The sequence below is a fragment of the Symsagittifera roscoffensis genome, chromosome 2 (assembly GCF_963678635.1).
Source record: "Symsagittifera roscoffensis chromosome 2, txSymRosc1.1, whole genome shotgun sequence".
In the NCBI taxonomy this organism is placed as follows: Eukaryota; Metazoa; Xenacoelomorpha; order Acoela; family Convolutidae; genus Symsagittifera; species Symsagittifera roscoffensis.
In genome coordinates this window covers 13345044-13371805 of record NC_087063.1, presented here as the reverse complement: position 1 = coordinate 13371805, position 26762 = coordinate 13345044, and the positions used below count along the sequence as shown (strand labels likewise).

The following is a 26762-nucleotide window of genomic DNA, read 5'->3' as shown; positions in this document are numbered from 1 at the left end:
AATTTCAAAAGTTGAATTTTGCCTAAAACTTTAGTTGTTTATCTGATAAAATAAGTGAGAAGAGTGAAACATTTTAAAGTTTTAGAGTTTCCTTAAAATATAACTTCTAAGGATCATCAATATCTTACAAACAATTAAGGAAGAGCAGGAAAAAATTCGCGCAACCGCTTCTTTCGATTGAAACTTTATCTTAGATTTGATAGGGTTCAGATTCAACGAGTTTCTAAAAAACGGTCAAAATTCAAACTTTGACTATCCGAAGTCGGTAACTTTCTTCTGATAAAAGCATGCCGTGGCCGGTAAAGTGGGGAAGATTTCCAAAATTGGGTTTCTCGACTGAAGACTTAAGCTGAGAATTGGCACACTAATTTTCGAGTAGAAGAGAAAGCTTCCAAAAAACGGTTAAAATTTCAAAATTTGCACTTGTTTGAAGACCATATACTTTTTCTAAACAAAATAGGGCGTATCAATTGATAAAGGTAAGCTTCCAACAACCTGTTGTGTCGATTGAACCTATGATATCATTTTTGGCAGGACAGTAATCGAGAAAAGTCGAAAAAGCGGTCAACAAAAAAAATTGACATTTTCAATAATCATAGCTTTTTTTGTTTTAAAATAATTTGGTTTAATCGCTTATGCCGGAGAAATGCATCCACTCTGCAATTTCGATTGAAACCAAAAGCCAACGTTTGGCTGCGTAGTTTTCGAGAAGTTTTTTTTTTAATTTCAAAAAACGGTCAAAATAATCAAAACTTTGAATTTTCGAAGGCCATATTTTCAAAAAAAAATTGAGTGTAGTCGCCCATGCAAAATAATTTCCCACAATTTTTCTAAAATTCCTCTTCCTTGAATCTAGAGTCTCAGATATGCTAGGACATTTTTTGATTTAAATCATAAAATTTAGAAAAAACGCTCAAAATTCAATTAATTTACTTTACAATTCTGAAAAAAACTGTGAGTCGTCGCTAATTTAGGGGAGATTCCCGCTCTCCATCATCTTCATTGAATCCACAACCTCAGATGCGGGAGGTTATTTATTGAGAAAAAGTTTTAAAAAATTTTAAAAAAACGGTAAAAAATCAAACTTTTGACAATTACAGGGGCATTAATTTTATGTATTTTAAAAAAGTTAAGCGTGGCCGCTTTCGAATCGGAGCTATTCAGATCCGTTCTTTTTATTGGTACCAATTTCTCAGATTCGGTAGGTTACTTTTGGAGAAATCGAAAAAAAAATCAACATTTTTGGTCAAATATTTCCCCCCACAGACTGGTAGGCTGTACATAAAGGCGTAAAGCAAAAAGAGACCAGAGGAGTATGCAAGCAGACAACAATCAAGACAGTTGACTTCTGGTGACCTATTTTTTGAAAATGTATTGAAGGATTTTTGAGGAAAAAAAAACTAAATTTTTTGCAAAAAGTGATAAAACTTTACAACGCGTCTCAAAATAAAAAACGCAATCCCATACACTTTCATAATAACTAATTCTATCAAACATGAATTCGAAGCATACATAAAAAGCAAGACAATTGAAACCAAATTAGCAACTGAACAAAATTTACGAAGCGGAAACTTGGCTGACGATCATTAAGCAGACACCAGTTGAGCAAAAAAAAATTACTGTAGTAACTAGTACCAACCCAGTAGCGTAATTCGAGTTTACATGAAACTGAGCATGTCAGCTGCATGCCAGCTGCATAATGTTTCAACTGGTTTTGTATAACTAGTTGTTAACCCGAAAAAAAGTCTATATTCCGATTCGATAACGCTTGCTAATCGCAAGCGTAAAAAAATTACAATCCGCAGTTCTTGAAATACTTTACGCTAAAAATTGTTTTATAAACTTTACAAATGTAAAAGTCAATTTTAAAGCCGCATCGTTAGATGACTTCATTCGCGTCAATGTTTTCGTTTTTAATGATTTACAAAGGAGTCAGCGATATTCGCTGGCCTTCGCTCATGATCGATAGATATCGAATATGCTTTGAGAAGCTTCAACGCAATAAAAAAACGTGCAGTCATGCAGACAGTGCTTGGCAACCTGGTAAATTTTGCATTGTGGCGTAGCGTAAGCCGTAGGCAAGAGTCGTTGAACGTTGAATTAAGACTTCTTTGAAAGTCGAGGGCGCCAACGAGTTGCCGGACCAAGTGTTTTTTCAAACCTCAATTTTAATTTCGAAAAAAGATCAGTGTTATTAAACTTTCATACTTTTCTAATTGCGTAGTGAAAATGCGTTTGAAAGTTCAGGCCTCAGCTTTAGCTGTAAATTTGACTTGAAAAAATAGGAGCTTTTCAAGTTTCCGATTATTTCAAGTACCTGTTTCAAGTACCTGTCAAAAACTTGACAAATAATTAGACACATATTACCCAGAGGGCTATCAAAACAATTTGAGTTTGACCATCGAAAAATTAATTTAGTAAAAAGTTAATCCAAAGGGATTGTTTTTTGGTGAAAAATAGTGGTTTAGAATTGAAACAAGAGAAGAGAGAGGGGGAACGGTCACCCTCCCCTTCGGCACACTACTGTTGTTACTATACCAATATACTATATTCAGCTTGTAGCATGACAACAACAATATATCTCGCCATCTAATCTGACGTTTACTTGTTTTCGTTACATATGGGAGAAAAAGTCTTTCCAACTATATATTTATTAACGTTTATATAATCGGAACATTAATTCAAACCCCCCAAACCAATTTTACAATGGTCAGAATGTTTTATATAGAATTTCGTATTTAGAACTGAAAGAACATCTGCCAAAAAAAAAGGTGTATAAAAAACAGCCTAAAAAAATTGAACAATTTAATCGGCCTTGTCTGTAAAACAGCGTCAAGTCAATATGGTAATTTGGGATAGGTGTATCGCCTCCTTCTTCTGAGATTGCACCCCCTGATCAATTAGTCAATTAGTGTATCCCTTTCACTAATTTCCGACATCTTTTCTTTCTTGACCAAACCCAAAAAGTTTCGACAAACAGCCTTTTGGGCGTCAATATAACTGAAAGCGAGCTCACTCCAAAAAAAGTAATTTGTTGTTCTAAATATTTCAAAAAATGTACTAAGTTTTAATATAGCTTAAAAAAATTGCCTGCCAAACAATCAGTGGCGTTCTCAGGAACTTCTGGAGGACATCTGACGCCAAAATGTTTCGTCACTTGCTTCTTATGTTGCAACTCTTTAAAATTAAGAGGCATCAAATTTTTACACAGGTGAAACTGCGCTTAGCCAACACACGCGAGAAACTCCAAAATCTAGCTTAAATCATAAAAATAGAAAAGAAAAAATTTGAGCCTTGGATACTTTTTTTTTGCTGAGGCGGATTCGAATTTACTTGCAGGAGACTTGCGATCGCACGTTCTGGCGCCTGCGTAGGGGCTCCTTGAAAACTTACTAAAACCAGCCGCCAATAAAGCAGCTACATATGCTGATAAATCGCCGAGGCTATGCAGCAAAAGGGCACCAAATATAATTGGACACAAATTTTGCCTGTAATAATTTGCAAAGTAACAAGACTGCTCGTATCAGGGCGAAGCCCTAAATATTCCGTATGCCTTTTAAGGTCAATCGAGCAGTAATAAAACGAAAAAATTAAATGTAATAAAATAAATTGACCTTTTTAAAAAAAAATTGAGATATTTGTGAAAATCGTTCCCCACACGCCATATAAAGTATAAAAGGATAGATATTTTGCTCCTATAAACAAATCAATTATGGCAAAAATCCAGCTTCAATTTATTTGGAACGATTTCTAAGACGGATTAAATCTCCGCTTACGCGTTATTAGCGCGAACTATATCGCGTGTTCATTGTCCCAAATTGCCCTCTCAACTTTACGAAAAATTATCACAGGTGAAATATCTTTTCAAGTTTCAGCTCAGGACAACAATAACTTCTGAATGATATTACAAATTTTTGTCAAAAATGGCTATTTAAAAATTCGAACTTTGACTAAAAAAAACCACCCAGAGCACAAAGATTCCGTTACTTGTAACGAAAGTCGGAATAATAAATTAAAGGAAACCATACTAACCCGTACCTAGTAAATGTTCTAATTCAGATCTGAAATAATCTTTTTCAGATTTCAATTTCGGATCTGAAATGGATTGTGAAATGTTATAACAACGCTTGGATATTTCAAGAATGGGTTATTTCAGATCTAATTTCAGATCTTTGGTTTTTTGGTTGTTTCGGATCTGAAAAAATCTATTTCAGATCTAATTTCAGATCTGAAAATTAGTTTTTATGGGTCATTTCAGATCTGAAAAATCTATGCTTCAGACACAATTTTTGCTATTTTGGTTACTTTTGTAGTTTATAGCTACTGCTAGCTACTAACAGGTAGTCAGCAAAGTCTCAAATGGGAGACTGCCGCAATATGTTTCCTCAGGCATCATATCAACAATAGAAACGCATAAATAGCGCATGAAAATCAAAAGTTCTATAAGTCTTCTAACAGTTTTTGTAAGCTTTTTAGCACAGTTGAACAAGAATTTTATTTAGAAAAAAACTGCTTGTGAATCTAAACATAATTGTATATTGCAGAAACATCAAAAAATAAAAACTCAGTTGTTTGCTCGAAATGCATAAATTATAAATTAATAAAAGGTTTCTTAGAGTTATTTTCAGGGCTGAAATTTTGTTTTTCAAGGTTTTTTCAGATCTGAAATTTTCAAATTCTTTTCAAGATTACAAATAAAAAATTTCAGATCTGAGAATCAACCTATGTAACAAATAAAAGATTTCAGATCTTTCACAGAAATCCACTGTGTACGGGAATTTTGCATGTTTTAATTTGAAAGTCTTGGAGCCAAATTATGTATAAATTATGAAGTGCAAAAAAATTGCCAGATATTTTGAGACGGAAAATCTGAAATCAAGTTTTCCTTAATGTACTGTTGTTTTAAACAAATTTTTTCCAGTGCAATTGAAAAAATTCATCAACTTTGTTATCTCATTACTGATCGAATGTCAAAGCACATGCTACCAAAAAGCACTAAAGTTGCCCCAAAAAGGGCATCAAAATTAACTTAGGTGGGAAAAAGAATACGCGTACTATTACACTACGCTCGCTGAAGCTCGTTGTGTAAATATGCTTGTCCTCGAATAAAAAACTTTCAGTTAAACTTTTATATCAAATAAGTTCTAATTATATTCTACGAATTTGCAATATTTTTTAATGCAGAGCATATGTAAGCTGGCTTTATATTATCTTTACATAACCCGCGTATGAACTCTGAAAAAGCGTATGAACTCTGTAAACACGCGTATCATTAAAATTCTGTAAAATTAACAAATATTGTTTGTTATTTGTGCGTTCTTTTTGTAGTTTAATGGCTCTCAATTTGGATAGAGCAAAAACTAGCATAAAAAGGCTAAAAATTTAAACAAGATAAAACACAAACAATTTTGTTTGTTCGTACAATTTTGATTGCTGGACCAAAAATGCTAGATTGAAAAAGATGAGCTGTGTTTTTTAATAACTTCAATCTAAATTTTATAAAACAAACTTGTCTACTTTTGGTTATTTTCTCTTTCTAAAATGACCTCACCAGTTTTGGTGCTAGTTTTTGGCACGGCTCTCTGGCTCTCTGTTCACGCTTCTGAGTCATGGTGCAGGAATGACTATGACTGCAGCAGCGATGAAATGTGTTGTATTCGTCGCATTTGCACATACGATTGCAGCAGGTAAGTTCATTACAAAACTAAGCTGAAAACTTCAGGTCGCGTCGCTTGACCGCGTCTGTTTTCGTCTATTCGAATTGGAAGAATGCGTTACGGGAAATTTAAACCATTGAAATTATCGAATGAAAAAGTGAAAAACTCAATCGTGAAAATTTCCGAGTTTCACTCTTTTATTTTTTACAAGCTTCTTAAAGTTAATGCCAAATTGTTGGCAAGATCGGTGACCTTGAGTAAATTAATCGGTCAAAAACAAGAACTTTTGAGGTTCATTAATTTTTTGAAAACAGTTTTTACATGTGGTAATCAGCCAAAAAAGAGAAATCCGACAACAAATTGAGCAGTTTTAAGCTAATTAACTTACTTCAGATTTGTTGAACGAAAAGGTATTGTGATACGAGAAGGCAGTAACGCTGATCTTTTTGTTATCTCTGTATAAATCCAATGTGTTATATTATCTGTTCAAGGACAATAGTGTCTAACCATGCGTACAACAATACGTGACCAGAGTTTGTTATGCTAGAGCAAGACTCAGCAGATCATTTAGTTATGGGCACAAAACAGACGTTCTGAGAAATTAAAGTTTAAAACAAATTGTTAATAACCTCACATTTGAGTTCGTAGACTATAACATGACGCAGCCAGCAGGATTCCTTATGCAGGATAACCGGCAGACATGGGAATCCCAGTCTTTTGGACGACAGCCAACTCAGACCTACCATGGCAATTCAAAATTTGGCTTGCACATTTTTTGATGGCAGTGACAGTTAAGGAAAATGCCAAACGGGAACTGCTATTGGCAGACACAAAAAACGTGGGGAAAAACCGCCATCAAGGCGTGAATCTCCCAAATGGGAGAGGACATGAGTGCACTGGCAACTAGAGAGCTAAGAAGCAAACAAGCATTTGAAAAAAGCGTACAGGAAAAAAAGGCGGACGAGAAACAAGCCTGAGGCCCAAATCTTGGACACAACAAATAGTACGAAACGATAAGTATTACGTCTGTTTTTAGCACAAATAACAGGGGGGAACGATATTCTTGCAAAAAAAACCTCGTGTCGAAATTTCAAAACTATCTTTCCATCAGGTCATTAAAATGGCAAAAGTGGCATTCGAAAAGGTGAACAGCGTAACATATGGGAAATACAAATTGTTCAATAGAACAAAACAACAAAGGTAGACACACGAAGCGTTCCATGTAGCGCTTACTGCCCAAACAGTTAGGTCAGAATTAAGGAAAATGGAGGATGAACTAGTAAGAGACCTTTTCAACTCGGTAATGAGGAATGCAACTCTGCAAGACACATTGACAGCGAAGATATTGAGCCCCGAAGCAGTATTCAAAAGAGCGATCAACGCTGGAACATAGTAAGCAAACAAGATCAGCATTCCAGAAAACGAACTCAATGACTGAAGGAGCAGCATCAACTTCATCAAGCCCAACGTTCTTAAATAAGCAAGAACCAAAACCTATAGTTAAAAATCACGAGGAGTGATTTGTTCAAAAAGAAGTAGATTGGTTAGGACACCACCTGTCAAAAAAAGGAGTTCTGCCAAAGATATCAGAGACCGCAGCAATCATTAAACATAGCTCACCAAAAACATTGAAACAACTCAGGTCATTCTTGAGCAGTAAAAATCAATTGGCAAAATTCATTCCTAACGTGGCTAGCCTTACAAAAAATCTGAGACTATTGTCGAAGGAAGAAAACAAAAAAAATGGAAAACCGTAAGATCGCAGTGAAAAAAAAAGTTTTTTTTTGGAAAATTGAACTTACAGAAATCTTTGAGAAAACTAATATAGCTGTAGCAAATGCTTCTGAAGGTAATTATTTTGATTCAAACTGAGAAACAAAATTTAATTGTGATGCCACTTACTGGGGGCTGAACTAAAACAGAAAAACAATGAAAGTGATTGCGCACCCCAAGAACCCATCTCTTTCGCATCGCGCTATCTAAACGTTCGAAAAAAATACTCTTCTAATGAGTTAGAACTGCTGGCAATAGTTTGGCCAGTAGACACATATAATCATTATCTGTTAGGAACAAAATTCCTCATAGCTGCGGATCACAAAGCACTCACCTCTGTCCTGGACAGTAATCGATCGAATAAAACGTGGCAATCTAGATTGAGCCGATGGGTCCATCGGTTATTGCCCTTTCAGTTTAAAGTAGTTCATATCCCTGGGGGAGATATGGGCATCTTGGATTATTTGTCCAGAGAGTCGAATGGCGATCCATGGCCTGAATAAGAATAAGACAAAAATTTGTACTTACGGTGATAGAGTCGTTTCATTCAGCACTCGACTGCTTTAGCAGTAGGTACGATGAGACTAGTTCGCTCAACCAAAACGGAAACACTCCAGACTGTTCGAAACATTCTAGAACAAAGAAAAGGCGAAATAAATCATCGTACGGTTTCTATAGCAACCAAATTGTTCAAAATCAAAAAAAGCCCGATCGGAACAAGAACTCTTCAAAATCAGTGTAGAAAAGCAACAGTAGGAAGCAACAGTGTAGAAAAACAACAGTAGGAAGCATAAGAAGAAGAATAAATAACGGAAACGAACGAGGAAAGTAGACAGAGGAAGCAGATTAACTACTCCTTTTCCGACCGAAACGAGCTCAAGATCGCCACCTAGAATAAAAAAAGGTTGGTCTCGTACAAAAACCACATACCAGAACATCATTGCTCTCATTCTGGCCATTAATGTGAGACGAAACAAGAGACAGCCAAAGTTAATAGGGGATCTGGAGGCAATCACAATAAAAGCCCCAAAGGAGGACCAAAGGCAAATGCGGAAAGAATTTGTAGAACTCTTAGGACACATGATGGAAGTGGACCTGACCTTGAGTGAAGAGGGGGAACAAGAGGTACATCTGCTGCACCCAAAACGACGAGTGAGTCATCTATCGAGAAATGAAGCACATAAATTGCGTGAGTAGTTAAGAGAGCAAAACCTATCACAGTTTACACGTCTCTTCGACAAAGCTCTGTAGTGGAACACACAAATGACGACACATGGCTAGACTGAAAGAAGAGAGTGATTAAACGGGGCGACAGAGAGGGGTTCGAGCTGATGGGCCTTAAGCCGACCTCATTTGGAGTCTGTTGGCAGAGGTGAACGACTGCATCCTCGTGGACATAAGGCTCGCCGTAAAAATTGCACTGATGAGACCAGCAGTAATGAAGCGAATTTATCGAGGACACCCGGGAAAAGGGGCAATGTTGAACGTATCAAACTGCTTGTGGTAGGCGCACATGCAGTAGGCCATAGTCAATCTTGCAGAGGAATGTCGTAACTGTACACGATATGATAAGTATGCTAAAAAAATTCCTTAAATCTCGTCTAGACCGTTACCACACCTATCACAACATAGTCAAGAGTTGCAATTAGAGCACGCAGGGCCTATGAAAAATCATGAAGGAAGGAAAATATACCAGCTGGTAGCGAAAGATAGATTTTCTCAGTTTCCCTCAGTAAAAGTGACCAGAACAACGGGAAGCAAGTCAACATTGTATTTTTTACGAACGTCAATTGATACACATGGAAAACCCCAATCAATTGACCACTTCTCGTGACTTAAAGGGAAAACTGAGCAACGCGTCTGTCCTCAACTTAACATCGAACACAAAATTAAGCTAAGCACAGTTCTCAGACTTGAGATGGAAAAAACAAAAATCCATTAGAAAGTTTCCGTTCGAAGCCATTTCGGGAGGTTGCCAAAGGGTGTATTAAAAGTAAGCAGGTTTTTGTGTAACTCTGATCGTTTAGATAATTGACATCTGGAACGATCGGCGCTGACAGCGTCACAACTAAAAAAACGATTAGATCAGTCAAGAGAGAACATCGAGTTCGTTGTGAAGTGACATCAGATCGCTGTTCTAGCAGCAAAAATCATCGACGAGGAAGAAGAGCGGAAAAAGGTCCTGAATAATTTTCTTGAAGCCAGACGAAGAAAGAAGAGATACAGCGGCTAACGATATTCGAAAGATACTAGATATGAATGGACTGGAAAATCCCGAATTGAAGAGACACCTCCTATATTCGTGAGAAAAGGGGTTATAGGAGATAAAGAGCACACGAAATGCATAAGCTCTACTGGGTGAATTCTCCGGAAGGACAAAGCCAGGAAAAGTGAGAAGCTATTAACAAACCCACTAAAGAAAAAAGTGCCGTCAGAATCGTAGTCAACAACCAAGACGACGGGAGGAACAGTATACAGGAAAAAAGCGACATAACGATCGCCAAAACGAAGTTGTCGGAGGAGACTTCAAAGCCCAATAAAAACTGGATCAGCAGGAAAAGTGGTACCATAAAGCAAACACACGAAGAGACTAGCCCAAACATGGCCCCAGTAGGAGGATACCAACAGAGCTGAAAAGCAAAAGTTCGCAATTCGCAACGCTGAGGTCTGAAGACAGCGGAGAGGAGAGAGAGTTAAACGATAATATCCAGATGCAGTGGCAACATCGGTATAAAGCAGAGAGATCTGAAATCGGAATCGAGAAGTTCCAAGTTGACCTGACTCATGTTACATCCCACGAAACTAGCTCTGGAGGTAGACTGAACCTCGCGGTGAAGCGAGCAAAACCGAGCACTGCAGGACCAAAGTCAATTTAACCCAAAGCACAGGACCAAATAGGGCTACTGAAGACGGAAAAGGAACCAACGGCCCAGGAGACACAATGAAATAAAGCTGCACAAGCAGCAAGAAAGGCCATAACCAAAAACACAGAGGAAAAAAGGACCAGAAAAAATGAGTCAATATCTATGGATGCGACAATTGATCCGGAAGAAGGAACTGAGCCGGAAGAAAAAAACAGTGAAAAAAGCGGCTAAAATGTTTAGGAAACTTGACAAGAAAACGAAACCAGAAGATATTTTGGACACGTTTCAGAAACAAAACCTGGCACCGGAGGAAGTGGAACCGTTGGCAGATCAACTCTTGCAAAGGGGAGTACAGAAAGCTGCGGACAAGATTGGACTGAGATAGAACCCAAAGGAGTGAAGAGATGACAAGTTTGACACAGTTATGGGATTTTCAGATGAATCGGGCCAAGAGGACACTAGCGTGAGAAGGAGCTCAAGACAAAAAAGGAGCAAATGACCATCGAGGTTCGGTGACCCAGTTGTCGAGTCGGTTGAGGAAAACTCTACGGACTCTGAGACAACAAATTACCGGACCAACTACGGTTTCTAACAAGTTGAGGAAAGTTACGGACTCTAACAAATTACAGGACCAAGCTAGTGAACGTCAAACATCGAGAGGACAGACCTATCAACTCGAGACTGACACTACTGCAGCGCCAGTTATTCCGAAAAAAAATCGGATACAGGACCTTGGATGAGGGCAAAACAGGAACCGAAGTTGGCAAATTGAAGTACAAATGAATTATGAATCAGAAAATCAAACTTTTACTACAACTTGCAACGCAAAACTGAGACTTACACTCCTATTTTTATTATAAAATTTCATTTATTATATGTGGCTTAAATGATTCCGTCCTGAGGGGAATGTGGTACTGCTCAGGCAGTAACCTTGATGTTATTGTTATCTATTTATAACTCGAATGTATTATATTATCTGGTCAAGGTCATTACAATTTAACCACGCTTACAACAACAGGTGGCCAGAGTATGTTATGCTAGAGCAAGACTCAGCAGCTCCTTTCAGACGTTCTGAGAACCTGAATTGAAGTTTAAAACATATAGTTATTATTCTCACATCCGAGCTCTTTAGAATATCACAAATATTGTAAACAGTTTGGCATTAGCTTTAAATCAACAATTCAAGTTATTGTAAATACCTTTTTCGATTAATTAGTTTACAATAATGAAACCCTTTGCTGAGAATATTCCACTAACTTTGAATTCGACCCGAACAGCAGCGTAACAAAAAGAAAACAAATTTCATTTTTGTAGACCTTTTACCAAAATTTTATATAGCTGTGGTTTCAGTCGTCATGTGTCAGTGCTGGCTGTGATTGGGTCTCCCTTCGCATTTGTTGGCTTCTGCATCTGCTGCGGACTTGGCTTCAGATTCTGCCACAAAAGCGGTACGTACAAACACTCAGACCCATTTTTGAGCTTTCCATGCGTCAAAAGTTTTGGAACCTCTCGTTTAAAGATTTGTTTTTGAGCACACTGAGGCTATTACAGTCTGCAAGCGATCAAAGCATGTCTTAAAGAGTAACGACTCTTTCGTTTGATGTTTTGGGATATGCCTTACTTTTTCGTGCAAACTTTTTCCTTTTGAAAGTGACGTTTAAAATTTACAGGGATAGCTCAGAAATGGGCGAATCCGTTAAGCAAAATTTTTAGGTCAATCTTTCTTTTGATTCAATCGAATGGAGTTTCGACCGCGTGAACAAAAGGGCCTTAGGCTCCAATGTAATATAAATTTGAGGAGCGCGAACCAAAAAAAATGCGATTTATACGTCAAAACCCTCCCCTAATATGTCATTTTGACCTGTTTTCTACAAATGTTGTGTGCTTGGCAATACTTTTGGTCGAAATAGGGTCTAAAGTGATTTGGGGTAGCTCGGAAAATCAATCTCGTTGACCTAGAAAAAAGTCTACGAAACTTTCGCAAATTTGAGAAAATCTCTCCCCTCGACAAAATCCTAGATTCTTCCCTGGTGTGAAATACTGAGCCTCGAAACTGTTTCAATTTATTATTTCGGTAACACTTAAAATATAAAATTAGCTCAAGTAAACTAAGATGGGTTTAATTAAGTTTGAGAAACATCTATCACAATTGCACCTCAGCATTTCTAGCACTAAAAGAAACTTGTCCTGAAAAAGCATTGAATGAGCACTGCAATCACTTAGCAAAAAATTAGAGACTAAATTGTGCATTTTTGGACCAAGTGAACAATCTCCACCATCATTCAATTTAGTGGGTAGAGAGAGCTCACTTGGTTAAAAGTAATATTTTCCAGCCAATCAAATTTGAGCCTAACACGTGAGGCATGGCGGCTTGAATTTTTTATTTAATTTTAGAGGGGAGATTGTTCACTTGGTCTATTCAGGGGAGAGATTGCTCATCTGGCCCAATTTTTTTTTTCAAGTTTTTTTACTAGAAAAAAAACAGGTACACAGAAAAATTTGATATATTATATTTAGAAAAAGCTTGTCAACCGTGATTGGATCGATAATTAACAAATTCCAAAACATTTCTGTCCTTAATAAATTGGGCAGAATTGTTTTAAGAGGCTTTCAACAATTTGATTTATTGCAAGCTAAATGCTGTAACTTTTCACTTATTGTGTAATTAAGCCTTTCACAGTATATTTTAAGCTAGATTTCTTCTCTTTCCTACATGCAAAAAAAATGAAACAAATTACAAATTGGTTGAATTCAAAGTTTTTCATTTCTCGTTTTTATTATCAATTTTGTTCCAATTTAAACAATTTTCTAAGAACAGAATTATTTTTATAGATTTGTCGCGAGTGAAGTTCAATAGTCGGAAAGCCTGTTGAGTAAGAAAATTTTCAGTGTTAAATTAATATGAATGCAAAAAAAACAATTTGACAAGGGGTTACTAATCAGAACCACTTGCTAAATTGAAGTTGTTCACGTTTTTCATGGCCTTTTAACTTTCGCTGTTTGATAGTGGATTTTTCCTTCCTTTCAACCCGTGATCAAGGGATGAAAATGGCGATTTCTGGAATACTATAGAAGTAGCGATGATCGACGGTAGGACCTCAAAACGAGCGCTATCTGCGAATTACAAAATATTTATTTCAACCAAATTCTCAACGATGCTGCCAAGGTTTTTGAGAATAATTCAAAGTTGTTTTCGAGTGTTTAGCAAAAAACGTGGAAAATGCATTTGTACCGGCGCTGTTTGAAAAAATTGATGCTCGCTCGAGCCGTCTCTCAAAAAATTCTGAAGGTGTTCACCCAAAATGGGCGTCGTGAAATTAAACGAAAAGAAGACCCTTTGGATATTGTCTGCGTCAAAACTCGAGTTGCCATTGGCAGAATCCTCATATCTGCTACTGATTTTACAAACAATAAAGATGTCTTTTGGAGAAAGCCATGTTAGTATTTAATGAGTTATTTTTTAGGCAGGTATAAGAACCGCAACCGGCGTTCAAACCAATCTAACACAAACTCAAACAACACTCCACCTGAAAACAATGAAGCGGATTCAGCCAATCAAATCACAGTGACATCGATAAGAACAGTGGCAAACGATACAAACAGTCGAATTGGGTGGTCGAGCTACCCGACCAATCACGACTGGCATACAAATAACTTCGCCCAAACAGGCCAGCCGCCGCTGTATGAGTCATCAGTTGTTGTCCCCAAACCCCCTTCATACGAAGAGACAATAATAGGCAACGAAGTGAGCCCACCTGGTTACGTTGAGAGTGAATCAAGAACCCCAAGTGGAAATTCCAACAGTGGTTACCAAACTGACAGCTCATTGCCAGATTATCAGACAGCGCTGCGCGGATAAAGACTTTCAAAATTTAGAAGACAATTGCGCTGAGTTAATCTAAAAGCAGAGACTTGTTTACAAGAAATTTCAGCCGTGTTAATGAGATATAGTTTAGTTTATATTTCTTTTGTTATAAATAATTTCTGATTTGAAACTTATGATTGATAATTTCAGATCCGAGGCAGGTATAAATCAGTATTTTTCTCATTTTTTGACGGTGCTCTCAAACAGGATTGATCTTTCAAACCTTCTACGGTCAACGCCACATTACAAAACAACCAATAAGTCTCAAAGAAAATCTTTAATTTTTTTCGATAGTTCTCTACAGTAAGCTATATCGTGACGTATTTGTGTCTGACTGCAATTTTTCATTACTAGTATCCAATCGGTAGTTAGTTAGCTATTAAGATTGACTTCGATCCTTTTAGACGGCTAAAACAAGTATCTAGGTATCTGGCTATTGAGGCAATGGGCTGTAGTAATTTCAGATTTTTTCGTCAAAACGCTACATTTTGCGCGTCGGGTAATAAACATCGTGATATTGATATTTGTAATTTTACCCAGAAACGAAGCTTAGCTTCTTGAACACTAGCGAGAACACGACAAAAAGCAGCTCTATGAAGTGCAACAAGAAAAAGTAGAAGTCAGCTTCGAATTGGAAAAATTCGGTTACGTCTCGGATTCGATCTGCAATCTAGAGCATATGAGTTTGACTAGCTTATCACTCAGCCACGGACGCTAAATAAATCATTAACACTAGCCACAAATAAAGCAGAGAACAAATGCTATGAAATTTTTAACGCTACAGATCGTAATTATAGCAAAAGTGCCTCCAAATAAGTGAGCACTTTTAATCAACACTTTTATTTCGTAGTTAGGCTAGAAAAAAAGAAGGTTCGTACTAATACACTACGCTTCGCAAACTCGCGGGTGTAATAAATTTCATTTCAATGCCGAGGCCTGAGATAAAGTAGTTCTTGTATGGAACTTTCTCCGGCTCTTTTCCACACCATCAACAATTTAAATTCTATTTTATATGGCAGCGGAATATTTTATATTTCGCAGCCGAAGATGGCTAACTGCGTGACATGTCGTAAAAAGATATTATGGCGTAGCTGCAATTTGCAAAGAAAAGCAAAAACGACATAAGTGAGTTTTAAACAGAAACAAAGCAAATCTTTGCACCACTTGCAATAAAACAAAAATAAAGCATGTGAAACAACACCGGAACAACACTTGAGGCAGTAACAAAGACGACAATACCTGAGCAGCCACCCTTTGTACCAAAACAATTGTTTCCAGGAAAAAATGGAATCCCAAAACACACACACACAGAAATTTTTCCAGGTTATTGAACGACGCAATACTAGGTCACTACACCGATATAATATAAATCAAAACCTCCCATAATGGATGAGTAGAAAAAAAGCACGAAATCGAAAGACTAAATCGGAAATGACACCCAACATAAAAAATCAAATCTCGATTAAAAAGACAGATTGTTGACAAAAAAATCGATTTCAAAAAATCCTCCAGTGGTTGAACAAGACAAGTTCATTGAATCGAAAAAACTTCCGAGTTGGTAACTGTGAAAATCGCTTGCGTAAAAAGCAAGAGAACACAAAAACAATCTTTGGAAAAAAATAGCTGAATACAGGATGCGAACCAGCTCGTAACCAACCTTGCCTACCTCTAGAATGCGAGTCATTTGCCTTCGCAATTGCTCCATATCACCTTGTTGTCTTCAGTTGTAAACACAAGGTAATAGAAAATACCACTTAGCAAGGAATGTGCTAAAATAAAGCGGGAATAATGCTAATTGCGTTTAAGCAAAAAAGCACATACTGATATTGAGCACAAACTGAGCACTAACTTGTGAGATTCAAGTTACAAAAAAGAACTCATTCTATAATGCCAAGGTTTCACACAGAAGTGAAGCAGTACTTCACAAGTACAAACAAGAAAACGGCAAAAACTAGAAAAATGAAATCAGGAACGAAGAGATAAAAATAGGCCTTGAAAAAGAAAACTATTTGCATGAATTGAATCGCCGATCAATAAATTGAGAGTTTCATGTCCCAGTATCTGCTCCATGGTGCTTGAGAATCGACAAACAATTGCCATCAATTAAGCAGATTGAACAGATGCTATTAAATTGCCAGATTGCAGCAAAAAGGCCAACAAAGAAAACTGTATGCCTAAGTAGCATTCAAAAAGTTGATTCGTAAAATAACACTACACTCGACGGCTCGCATGTGTAACACAGAGGCGACGCTGAGTTTCATCATTGCAATACCAAAGAAACATTAAAAACATAAGAAGTTGGAAAAAAACTAGGTAAACCAAAATTTGCAATTTTGAATGTCACCTAAAATTATATTGAACACCACTTGCACGTGCAACTACAATGAAAGTTGCCTACAGCACAATAAAAATCTGTGATGTGGCAGCGAAACTGGCAATCTTTGAGCAGACCCCAGTTGAGACGAAACAAAAATTGATGTTAATAAAAAATATTGAAAGTTCAAGTCCCCCTGAAACAACATTGAACAACACTTACACTTGCAACTACAATGAAAATTGCCCACAGCACAAGCAAAACCTATGATGCCGCAGCAAATCTGGCAATCTTTAGGCAGACCCCAGTTGAGACGAAACAAAAATTAATTTTATTTTAAAAATTTAAAAGTTCAAGTCCCCCTTAAAATACATTGAACAACACTTACGCTAGCAACTACAATGAAACTTGCTTACAGCAGAAAAAAAGTTTGTGATGTGACAACTAAGCCGACAAAACAAAAAAATACATACTGAAAAAACAACAAAGCCCGGCTGGGAATCGAACCCGCAACCGCATTTCCTCCAGACCAAGTGGGGAGGAGACTGAATATTATTATGGATAAACAAAAAAGTAACTAATAAAAGCCAAAAAAAAAATTAAGAAAGTTGTCTACGGGAAAAAAGTCTAGGTCTTAATTACAAGATTAGTTACAGTAAATGGGTCTGGAAAATCGATATTAGAGGTCAAGGTTATTGGCGATTTAATCAGATTATATCCTGAATTCCACTGCAGGCACCGCAATCCAAAATCGCTCTTTTGTCGGAACAACAAATTCTTACCTTGTAACATCCGCAATCTACTTCTTTCATTTTGAAGCTGTGAACTCTTAACATGATTCAATTAAAAATGGCATAAGAAAATTTTCTATTAGTACTGCTATGTCAATCATTCAGTTAATTGCACTATAGTAAGTCAGCTCTCCTCAAATTGATGCACGAAACCCCAAAGACTATTTTTGCTTCAGAAAAGCAAAGATTCACTCAAAAAACAATGCGATTTCCATTTCAGTTTTTTAAACATCTTGAGCCAAAACTTCCGATAAGTCATACTAAGATCCAGAGTTTTGCTCCTTTCTGTTGCTCGCTCTTTTTCTTTTGCAGACACATGGCATTGCCAATTTAAATAAAACATGTCAACCGAAATGAAAATAGCAGCCTAATATAACAAAAAGAAATGCGTTTATTGTTTTAGTTGTTCTATCAACTCAACTCCTCTTGCAAAGTCATTACTACTGCTACTGTTTGACAGTTGGTGCGATGATGAATGCTGACTACTGTGTTGAATCCCCCTTTCCCCTCTGTGACTATTCTGTGGACCACCTTGGTTGCTTTGCACCAAGGAGTCCACATTTCCAAGACTGTCTTCGTGTGCTCTGTACTCAATTGGAATGTTCTGCGGTATCTGCATGACTCGCCTCATCACGTCTCTGATGCGTGTCTTAAGCGCTTCGTTGTTTGAGGTTCTCGTCCATACCGATATGACACTCTGATGAGGCCTATGAAAACGTCATTGATTTGAAAAATTCGCAACTATATAAAGAGAGGGGGGAGTGGACCCAAAATTAAGCATGAACCATTTAATTCATTTCAATTTGTATTCTGAGCCGGATTAACTCGCGGCCTAAGCTACGCGTTAATAGAAAACTGGTAAATTGCACACATTGATAACGCCAAATTGGAAACCTTCAAATTCTCGTTACAAAAAATAGTCGCAGATAGAATATCTTCTTAATTTCGAGCGCAAGGTATCACTATCTTTGAATTTCATAATTCCGAAAAAAATAATTAGTTAAAATCCCCACTGAATACAAATATTCCACCTTTTCTTCGAAAGTCACAACAATTAAATTAAACATAGACAATGAACACAAAAATGTGCGATTTAAGTTGTAAAACGGCGAGCTCATAATAAAACAACCATTCGCACTAGCAATTAAAAATAATCAAACTCAATTTCATTGCAAGAAAATTTTCACTCAAATTCACCACTTGAAAGATTTTATTTTTATTAAGACTACTTTTTGTCAGAGGTGATTCGTCGGAGTCTTACTTTGTTTGGAATATGCATAAACATACCTGTTGGCTAGCACTACTCCAGTGATTTCTTCGCCCACCATGAACTGTTCTCCGAGGAGGGCGAGAAGCAGATTCTCCCAACACCTGTCAACGTAGTTTTTCCTCACCCTCACGAACCATTTGCCCCCTCTCCTGTTCGCACTGTCCTCCCAAAGGGGACGCACTCCATTCTTGAACAGGTGGTAGGAGCTGCTATGGGGGATCTGGGAGGGCGCCATCGTCTGCAGACTCACCTACATGTACATCTTATCTTATACATTGACCCATACTTCTTCCAGCCTGCTCTCAGTCTAAATTTGGGTGGCGGCGGGGGCTTTATTTGTTACTAGCACCATAGGGTGGAATGGGTCACCTTAAGAGATCCGTTAACTTCGAGATAACACTATGCTGAACATGCGCAGTTCATACTTGATAAGAGATTGTATAAGGCCCACCTGCCAAAATTGTTCCACAGACTGGAAGCTGACCACTGCTTTGACCAAGTCATCATAGCTCAAGTTGCGCATTCGGGTGGGGGCCAGTCGCTTGGAGTACCACAGGGTGTAGTAGCACTCTAGAGGATGCTCTCCACTCTGCATGGGAAGAGGAGTCATCCTCAACCTCAGGTCCTCTTCTGTCTGTTTTTCAAACTCGTCCTGCTCAGCATCCACCACAGCCGCCAAAAAGTCTTCGTCAGTTGCAGCTGCAGCACGAGACTCTGACATTCTCCAATCTGAAAAAATGATGGCAGCCACTCAAAAGAAAATTTGCAAGTTGTAGACAAATCAACCATTTAGAATACTAAGCGACAGTCTTCCCAACACTCATAACACAGCCTGGGTACCAAAGCGAAAAGAATATAATCCAAATACAGTTTATTCAACATTTGACCCTGTCAACGATATTGAACCAAAAAAGAAACATAATTTTAGACATAACACGCAGTTGCAATTTCCTCACCTTCATACTCATCAAAACGCTTTTTGAGCGACCTGATGTTCGTAAAAAAGCCTATTTCGAAAGTTCATTTTCACCACATCAGAGAGGCAGAGCGCGCCAAAAAATACGTTCTTTTCACTCATTAATGTACAGAAAACTTCATTATTCATGATTTCTTCTTTAGCACTGCTCTCCAAACACTGCTCTCTGCTATCCAGTTTCGGACTAGCCTCAAATTTTTCTTGTGTCTTTTGTGCGAAACTTTCAATCAAGTCCAGCGATTTTCCGATTTTTGAAAAAAAAACTTGCTGTTTTACTTTTGATACCTAATGAGGAAATGTTCTTGAGAATTGATCCTACTACCAAAATATTGCCAACTGACTTCTTTTCCTCTGTTTGCTTGGCAGTCTTCGTCTCTCATTTTAAACCTCAGAACACCCTTTCCAAACCACATTTTGATAATGTTCTTCTCCAGTTGCAATAGCTTGTGCTGCTTAGAAAACTACTTTCAAAAAGAAAATCGAAAACGCTTTAATAGAAAACCGAGCAAAATAAAGTTGCGAAAAATATGAACTATCAAACCTAGAAAATTCATTTCGTTTGCCAATACTTAGAACTGACTTAATAATAAGTTTTTTTTTTTAAAAAAAAAACAAGTTTCGAAAAAAAAGTTGGACGAATTTGAAAAAATAGGTTCCATTATCTTTAATCACACCTTAGCTATTGGCAACCAAATGCAACTCTTCTTTCTCCCTCATAACACGAAATCGTCTACATGGGAAACTAACAGCAACAGGACTTACATATTATTCAAACAGCTAAGAACAAACCTTAAATCTCAAAAAAGCTTCTACGGCTGATCTGATGATCCATTTGTGTACAACTCCCCCCCCCCCCCCCAACATACGGCTAGGCATTCATGATTTCCAATTCTATACATCAACCCTTACCTCACAGATCCTTGCTCAGCCTGCACGCTGCCCCGGCAAATACATGCAGTAATTAATTAATTTCCGTTAATCGAGCGGTTACAGCCATTGCTGTTTAAAACAGCAAAAAAATTGGCAGCGTTAAAACACTGCAGACAAAAGTTGAGATTTTTGTTGGAAAAAAAACTACTTGTATTATTAAATGAGTTGCTCTTATATAAACACAAGTGATGAACCTGAAACCTATCCATTCTTTGAACTACAAATTCCAAACGCCGTAGATTAACCACTGGACCTCTTAGCTTTCTAAGTGAAAATCACTTATGATCTTTTACTATTAATTAAATTTTCATAATTTTTCGCGGCACTTTTGTTTTAGAAACTTATTTCCTTCCTTTTAGCAAATGAACTTGAATTGAACTTAAAAAGAAATCAAATGTCAATACAACTTGAGAATAATGAGTTAGGTCCTTGAGGATTTTGTTAGTTCTAAATTCGAGACTTATGGTCGCACCAGATGAGTTATGTTCTAGGTGTAACTCATAGAGTAATTTCGGATAGGTTACACCGTCTGCTCGTCACGCTAACTTATTTTTTGCCGGATAGATTCGTGCAACTTCTTAGTCTAATACCGATCCTAATCTTACTCTTATATCTACTAGTCTCAGGGTGTTTAACTAGTCTCTGCTAGGCTCAATATATCTAGAGTATACTGGCTTATTGCGACTACTGAAGTTCTCTTGGAGGGGTAACTAATTTCTAAGTTAAATTCAAATCTCTCTGGTGCTGAAATTACAAGTAATTTCAGCACTTACAAATAAGTGGGTTGTTAGTTGGATGGATTATGATTGGTTAATATTAAATATTTTACAGTGGTAAAATATCTAATTTATCCAATAATAAAATGTAGTTTAGATCAGGTTCCAATAAGTCAGAAAAATTAAGTCATGAAAAAAACCATTATGGACTATATAAGCATTTTTATTACGTTCAATGACACTTAATAAACGTAGAAACGAATGTTTCTCGATTAAGTAGATAATCATCGAAGTCTTTAAAATCTTGCAATAGAAACTGAAGTGTTGATGCAACCTAAGCTTTTGATTTGATTTCTAATATGAGACGAAATGTGCATATTGCAATACACGGTTCACTTATGTAATGGCATATTTAGATGCCATATAAATTTGGGATCCAACTTGATCAGTCATGGAGATTTGCTCAGAGTTGAAGCCTCTTTTTGTTTATAGACGCAAAAAACTGCAAAAAATACAAAAAATTAAAATGGACGCAGAGGCCGCTTCGCTTCTGAGTCCATTTTGACATTTATAAAAACATTTTTTGCTGTTTTTCGCGTCTGTGTACCAAAGCAAAAGGAAGCTTCAACTCTGTGCAAACTCCCATCACTGATCAAGTTGGATTCCAAAAAGACATCGCATCCAAATAGGATTGTCTTTAAACATCAGTATTGATAAAAATAGCTTCGTCGTTTTCAAAGATTTAAATCTCGGTACGAACGTCTATTAACTGACGGAAAGATTTGGCGCTTTTATGAATTGAAATAAATGTTCAATTTAAAAAAAAACAATTAAAACAGGTGAGTCTATAGAAAATATGCCTCTCTTAAGCTAGGATGTTTTTAAATTAGGGGCAAGTCTTCGAGAAAAAACGTCACGCGAAGTTTAACCAAAATGAATGTGATATTTGTAACCTATTCACATAATTGAAGCCTGAATTGCAGTATCAATACATCACACATTTTGTCTCATATACAACGCAAGCATAGAAATGCACGCAGGCGACTAGAGACTAAAGAAAAAAACGCTCAATCTATTTGAAAAAAAATCTAAAGAAATTTATCTCGACTGATGTTCGATTTCAGGAAAAAACAGTCGCAATTCAATCATCAGAGTTAAAGGATTCTTCATTATCTTTTACCAAGCCGTCACTAAGCCGACAAAACTTGTGCAGACAACTGTTCAAACGAAAACAAAAAATCTATTTAAGAAATTGTTATACACAGAGGCGAAGCTGCGCTTCGCATCACTCTCTATACATTAAGTATAGGATTAAAACAAAATGGCGCTAACGAATTAGCAACGAGGACTTCAAACGATGCTACCGTAAAGAGCAAGAAAAACAAAAAATTATATTGTTAAAAATTAAGTTTTTTATGTTCAATGTTTAAAGAGGTCCAAATGAGGTTGATTTTGAGCATTCAGAAGTTTTGGGCCAGAGTCAAATCGGTCCAAAAAATAATACCGAAAATTTGTAGGAAACAAAAAATTAAGTGAAAAAACCGATATAATTAAAGCCGACAGCCAATAAGCTTAAAAAAATCAACCTAAATTTTTTCGGCAAAATCTTATAAAAAAAACAAATACGTACTGCCCACATAGTACCCATGAGTGCTATACATGAACAAAACGCAAGGTGGTACACACAATTCCAAGGAAACCAAGTTAAGAAGGAAACTAAGTCAAAATCATTAAGTCAAAAACCATTAGCAAAAAAAAATAATATCGAAATTCTATAATTATAAATACAACTTGATCAGGCAAAATTAGCATCGATAGAAAAGTTACTAAGCGGTAACAAAGCCCAAATAACTGAGCAGAAACGCATCATGATTTTTTACTAGTAAAAAAAATTTAAGACCCCCTCATCAAAACACTCCCAAAAACGCTTTCGCTCAGGAAACTTCGCAAAACGAGGCCACTAAGACAAAAATAACATATGAAACTTTCACAAATATGCTTATTTGCTCAAAATATACATGTTGCAGTATTTTTAACAGAAGACAGGAGATGAGTCCTGTGAACAAAGTTTTTACGGGAAAGAAGTCTAATACCCGATTGCAATAATCTTGCTGATAGCAAGGTTGAATATTTTTAAGCTACTAAATTTGAAAACTCGAAATTTTTACACCCCACTTCTCAAACATCAAACATAATTACCTATTTTTGCTCTTCCGACGAAACAATATACTGTATTTTAACTAATATAACCAAGCCGAAACAAGCGGAAAAAACATAGCCAACAAAATATACAAAAACATAATGACTTAAAAATAGAAAAATTTCAGGAACAATTTAGTATTGACACTTTTTTGATAGAGCAAACCGAATATGAGAAAACTGGATGAAAAGATATTTTTTTATTCTGCTGAAAATTGAAATCCACTTTCGAAACTAGTAATCAATCACGTTTTTTTCTAACCTTACACTTTAAGGTTCCGTAGAGGAGTTTGCATTCCTTTCTACAAAGCAAATGAATGCACATACTTAAAAAAATGATAAGTCAAACCGCGAAAAATTAAATTAAAGCGTGAACAAACTAAGACTTTTTCCTGAAAAAAAAACAAAAAAAGACTTCGACAAGAGTATTCACAACGTGAATCTTGATAAAGAGGAACGCATTGGAAATCAGAGTTCGTTCATTGACAATTTACAAACGATTTTCAATTATAATGAAAAAAAATTAAGTCGGACCGACAAAAACATAAGATAAACGATAATCAGTTATTTAAAAATTCTCAGAAAATAAATTCAATTTAAAAAGCAAGGTCCGGTCAAGATTCGAACCCTGAGCTTGGGATTTTCAGGCACGCACATTACCACAAGATCAAGTGAGAATCCCCGGTTTGAGGTTCCACAATAAAGCTAGTTCAATTTCTTACAGATCGCAAGTGAAAACATACAAAAAATCTTGGAAAATCGAAAAAAAAATCCGTTTCCATTTCGTACCTCCATCCTAAGAGTTATTTGGCCGAATATCTTAGCCATGACGTGCTGGTTACTCATACTTTTATTAACGCTTTATTTGGAATTCAGGCAGCAACGCTCTTTAATAAAAAACAGATAAGGTTATAATTAATTAACGCAAAATCAGTTATAATGTTCAGCACAGAGGCCAAGCCCGGACACAAATATTGCATCATTTTTTAACCGTAGGAAAAATCTGAAAGTTCCATGAACGCTTTAGAAAAATGCAACACTATCGCGCAGAGCTTAATCCAGATTTGACAAAAAGGCAAAGCTGAGTTTCGCGCCACTTGCGATACAAGTGATACAACACAAAAACTAAAAAAACATAAGAAACAGAAAAATGTTGAAAAAAATAAGAACCAAAACTTTCGCATGTCTCTAAGAACCAAAACTTTCCGCTCAAATGATTATGCAAAGGACGCTTCTCACATCAAGTTGTTTCGATTGAACCCAAAACTCAGTTTAAGGACTGTAGTAATTGAAAACCATTAAAAATTTCATAAAACGGTCCAAAAATTTTTTTAAAAAAATTACTTTTCCAAGGGCCATAACTTTTAATATAAAAAAGCTGGTCGTAGCCAACTATGAAGGAATTTTCCCATAAACCATTCTTTGAATTGAACCAAAAACCTCAGATTATAGAGGGTGGTTTTCGAGAAAAGTCAAAACATTTCAAAAACGTTTAAAGAAACAATTATTGTCTAAAGTATTGTCTAAACAAATAATTAAATAAATTATCAAGCCACGGGCCCTCGACAATTTACTAACACAAGCCATAAATAAAGCAGCTACATAAGCTTAAAAAAAATTGCAAATTCCATGCAGCAAGTGGTACCAAAAACAAATACATAAATTTGCATGTAAAAATTTGGAATATAACAAACTGAAGGCATCAACACTAACTTTGCGGGTAATAAACTTCGAGGCATGAAGCAAAAGTATGCATAAACACTGAGGCGAAGCTGAGCTTCGCACCAATTGCGATACTAAAAACTATGATAATCATTAAGTTCAAACGGAAAAAATTAATTGAAAAACATAGCCAATCGAAGATTGGGAAACAGTTACGAATGCAATTAAACATTAAAAAACTGACTTTCTTGAAAGAATCTCAACTTTCGAATTTCAAAAAAAAGATGCAATTTAAGCTCTTTGAATTTCTAGAACAATTCATGATTGGCGCTTTTGATATCATGAACCCAACTAGAAAACTGGATCAATACGTAAAGTTTTTAGTCCGCTGGAAATCTGAAATTAAATTCCACTTTCAAAATTAGAAATCGTTCACGTTTTTTTGCTCCATTTCAACGTTCATATTTGAAGAGTGCTATTTACGTCACTTTCAGCTGATGAACTGCAATTGAACTCAAAAAAAGCATATATACCTAAGTGCATTCATAAATGCATCAATATGTATGAATGCACATCTGTAGTTATTAGAGACTTTTAAGATTTTTCCTGAAAAAAAAATCAGCAAGACCTATATTAGAGTCTCCACAACGTTCATTACTCTTATAAAATTGTTTGACATTAAAAATTGCAACAAGCCCAAAAAATCCAAAAAAATACCGGTACCATTGAAAACTATACAAGGAGCTTTCAAGAATGATAAAAAGAAGCCGAATATTCAAAAAAGTCATTTCAGCGGAATTAAACCGAAAAACAATAAGCAGACAGACAATAATCTAAAAGAAAGCTGGACTAAATGAGCACTTTTATTTGCGACTGATGTTACAAAAAATCCTTCGTAATATTACACTAAGCGTTGGTTGTGTAAATAACCAAGCGGTACCGAAGCCATAAATACCTGAGCAAAAACCCTTTAAGATAAAAAACTCAAAGTAATAAAATTTAAAGCCCCCTTTCCCCTCTACACGCACAAACACAAAAATTTCGGTCCAACTAAAAGGAAGCAACTAATTCGATAAAAAAACCGAAACCAATATAGCCTAAAAAAGACAAAATTAAAGAAAAACGAAAACTTAACAAAACGAATTGGTGAAATACCACCAATGTAGAAATCGAATTTGGATTCGAACCAATTTTTTTTTTAATGCTAAAACACTCAAGCAACTACAAAGAAAATAGTTTACAGCAAAAATAAACTATTCTTAGATGTGGCAACTAATCCGACAAAACATAAGCAGACAAATATTAGGCCGACAATTTATTAACCTTTGAAAAAATAAGTCCTGTCAGATTCGAACCCAGGACCTTTGCTATCCCAGGCGTATTCGTTACCTCCAGGCTTAAATTGCAGGAGACACTAAGAAACTTGAATTAATTATGAACGAAGGTGCCAACAGGAGTCCAGATGAGTCCTGTGAATAAAGTTAAACACTGGAAAAAAGTCTAGTACCTGACTGCAAAATACTTGCTTATCGCAAGGATAATTATGCTATTCAGAAAAATGCGAGATATCTTGTTTTGGAAAATTTCCGAAATCGGGTTTTTATTATTGCACTGTTGTTTGGACCTAACATTTTTCGATTCATGTGAAAGTTAAAAATGAATCATCTGTGTTAACTTATTACTAATCGAATGTCAAAACACATGCTATCAAAAATCCGCAAATGTGCCACCAAAAATGTCACTAA

The 26762-nt window shown here is 36.3% G+C and overlaps 3 protein-coding genes across 3 annotated transcripts in view; 2 read left to right on the top strand and 1 right to left on the bottom strand.

The window, feature by feature from the left end:
• LOC134838876 (dynein intermediate chain 2, ciliary-like) overlaps positions 1-26762 on the top strand; it is a 335209-nt gene that overhangs the window by 215122 nt on the left and 93325 nt on the right. The gene's annotated exons all lie outside the window — the stretch shown is intronic.
• Positions 5348-14326, top strand: LOC134839053 (uncharacterized). The gene is made up of 3 exons (XM_063854457.1): positions 5348-5687; positions 11645-11742; positions 13759-14326. The coding sequence occupies exons 1-3, from the start codon at positions 5542-5544 to the stop codon at positions 14151-14153; spliced, it is 639 nt and encodes a 212-aa protein (XP_063710527.1). The 5' UTR covers positions 5348-5541; the 3' UTR covers positions 14154-14326.
• Positions 17317-19259, bottom strand: LOC134839052 (eukaryotic translation initiation factor 4E type 2-like). The gene is made up of 3 exons (XM_063854456.1): positions 18986-19259; positions 18552-18784; positions 17317-17971 (listed from the first exon to the last, which is right to left on the bottom strand). Exons 1-3 carry the CDS (start codon positions 19253-19255, stop codon positions 17656-17658), a joined length of 819 nt encoding a protein of 272 aa, XP_063710526.1. The 5' UTR covers positions 19256-19259; the 3' UTR covers positions 17317-17655.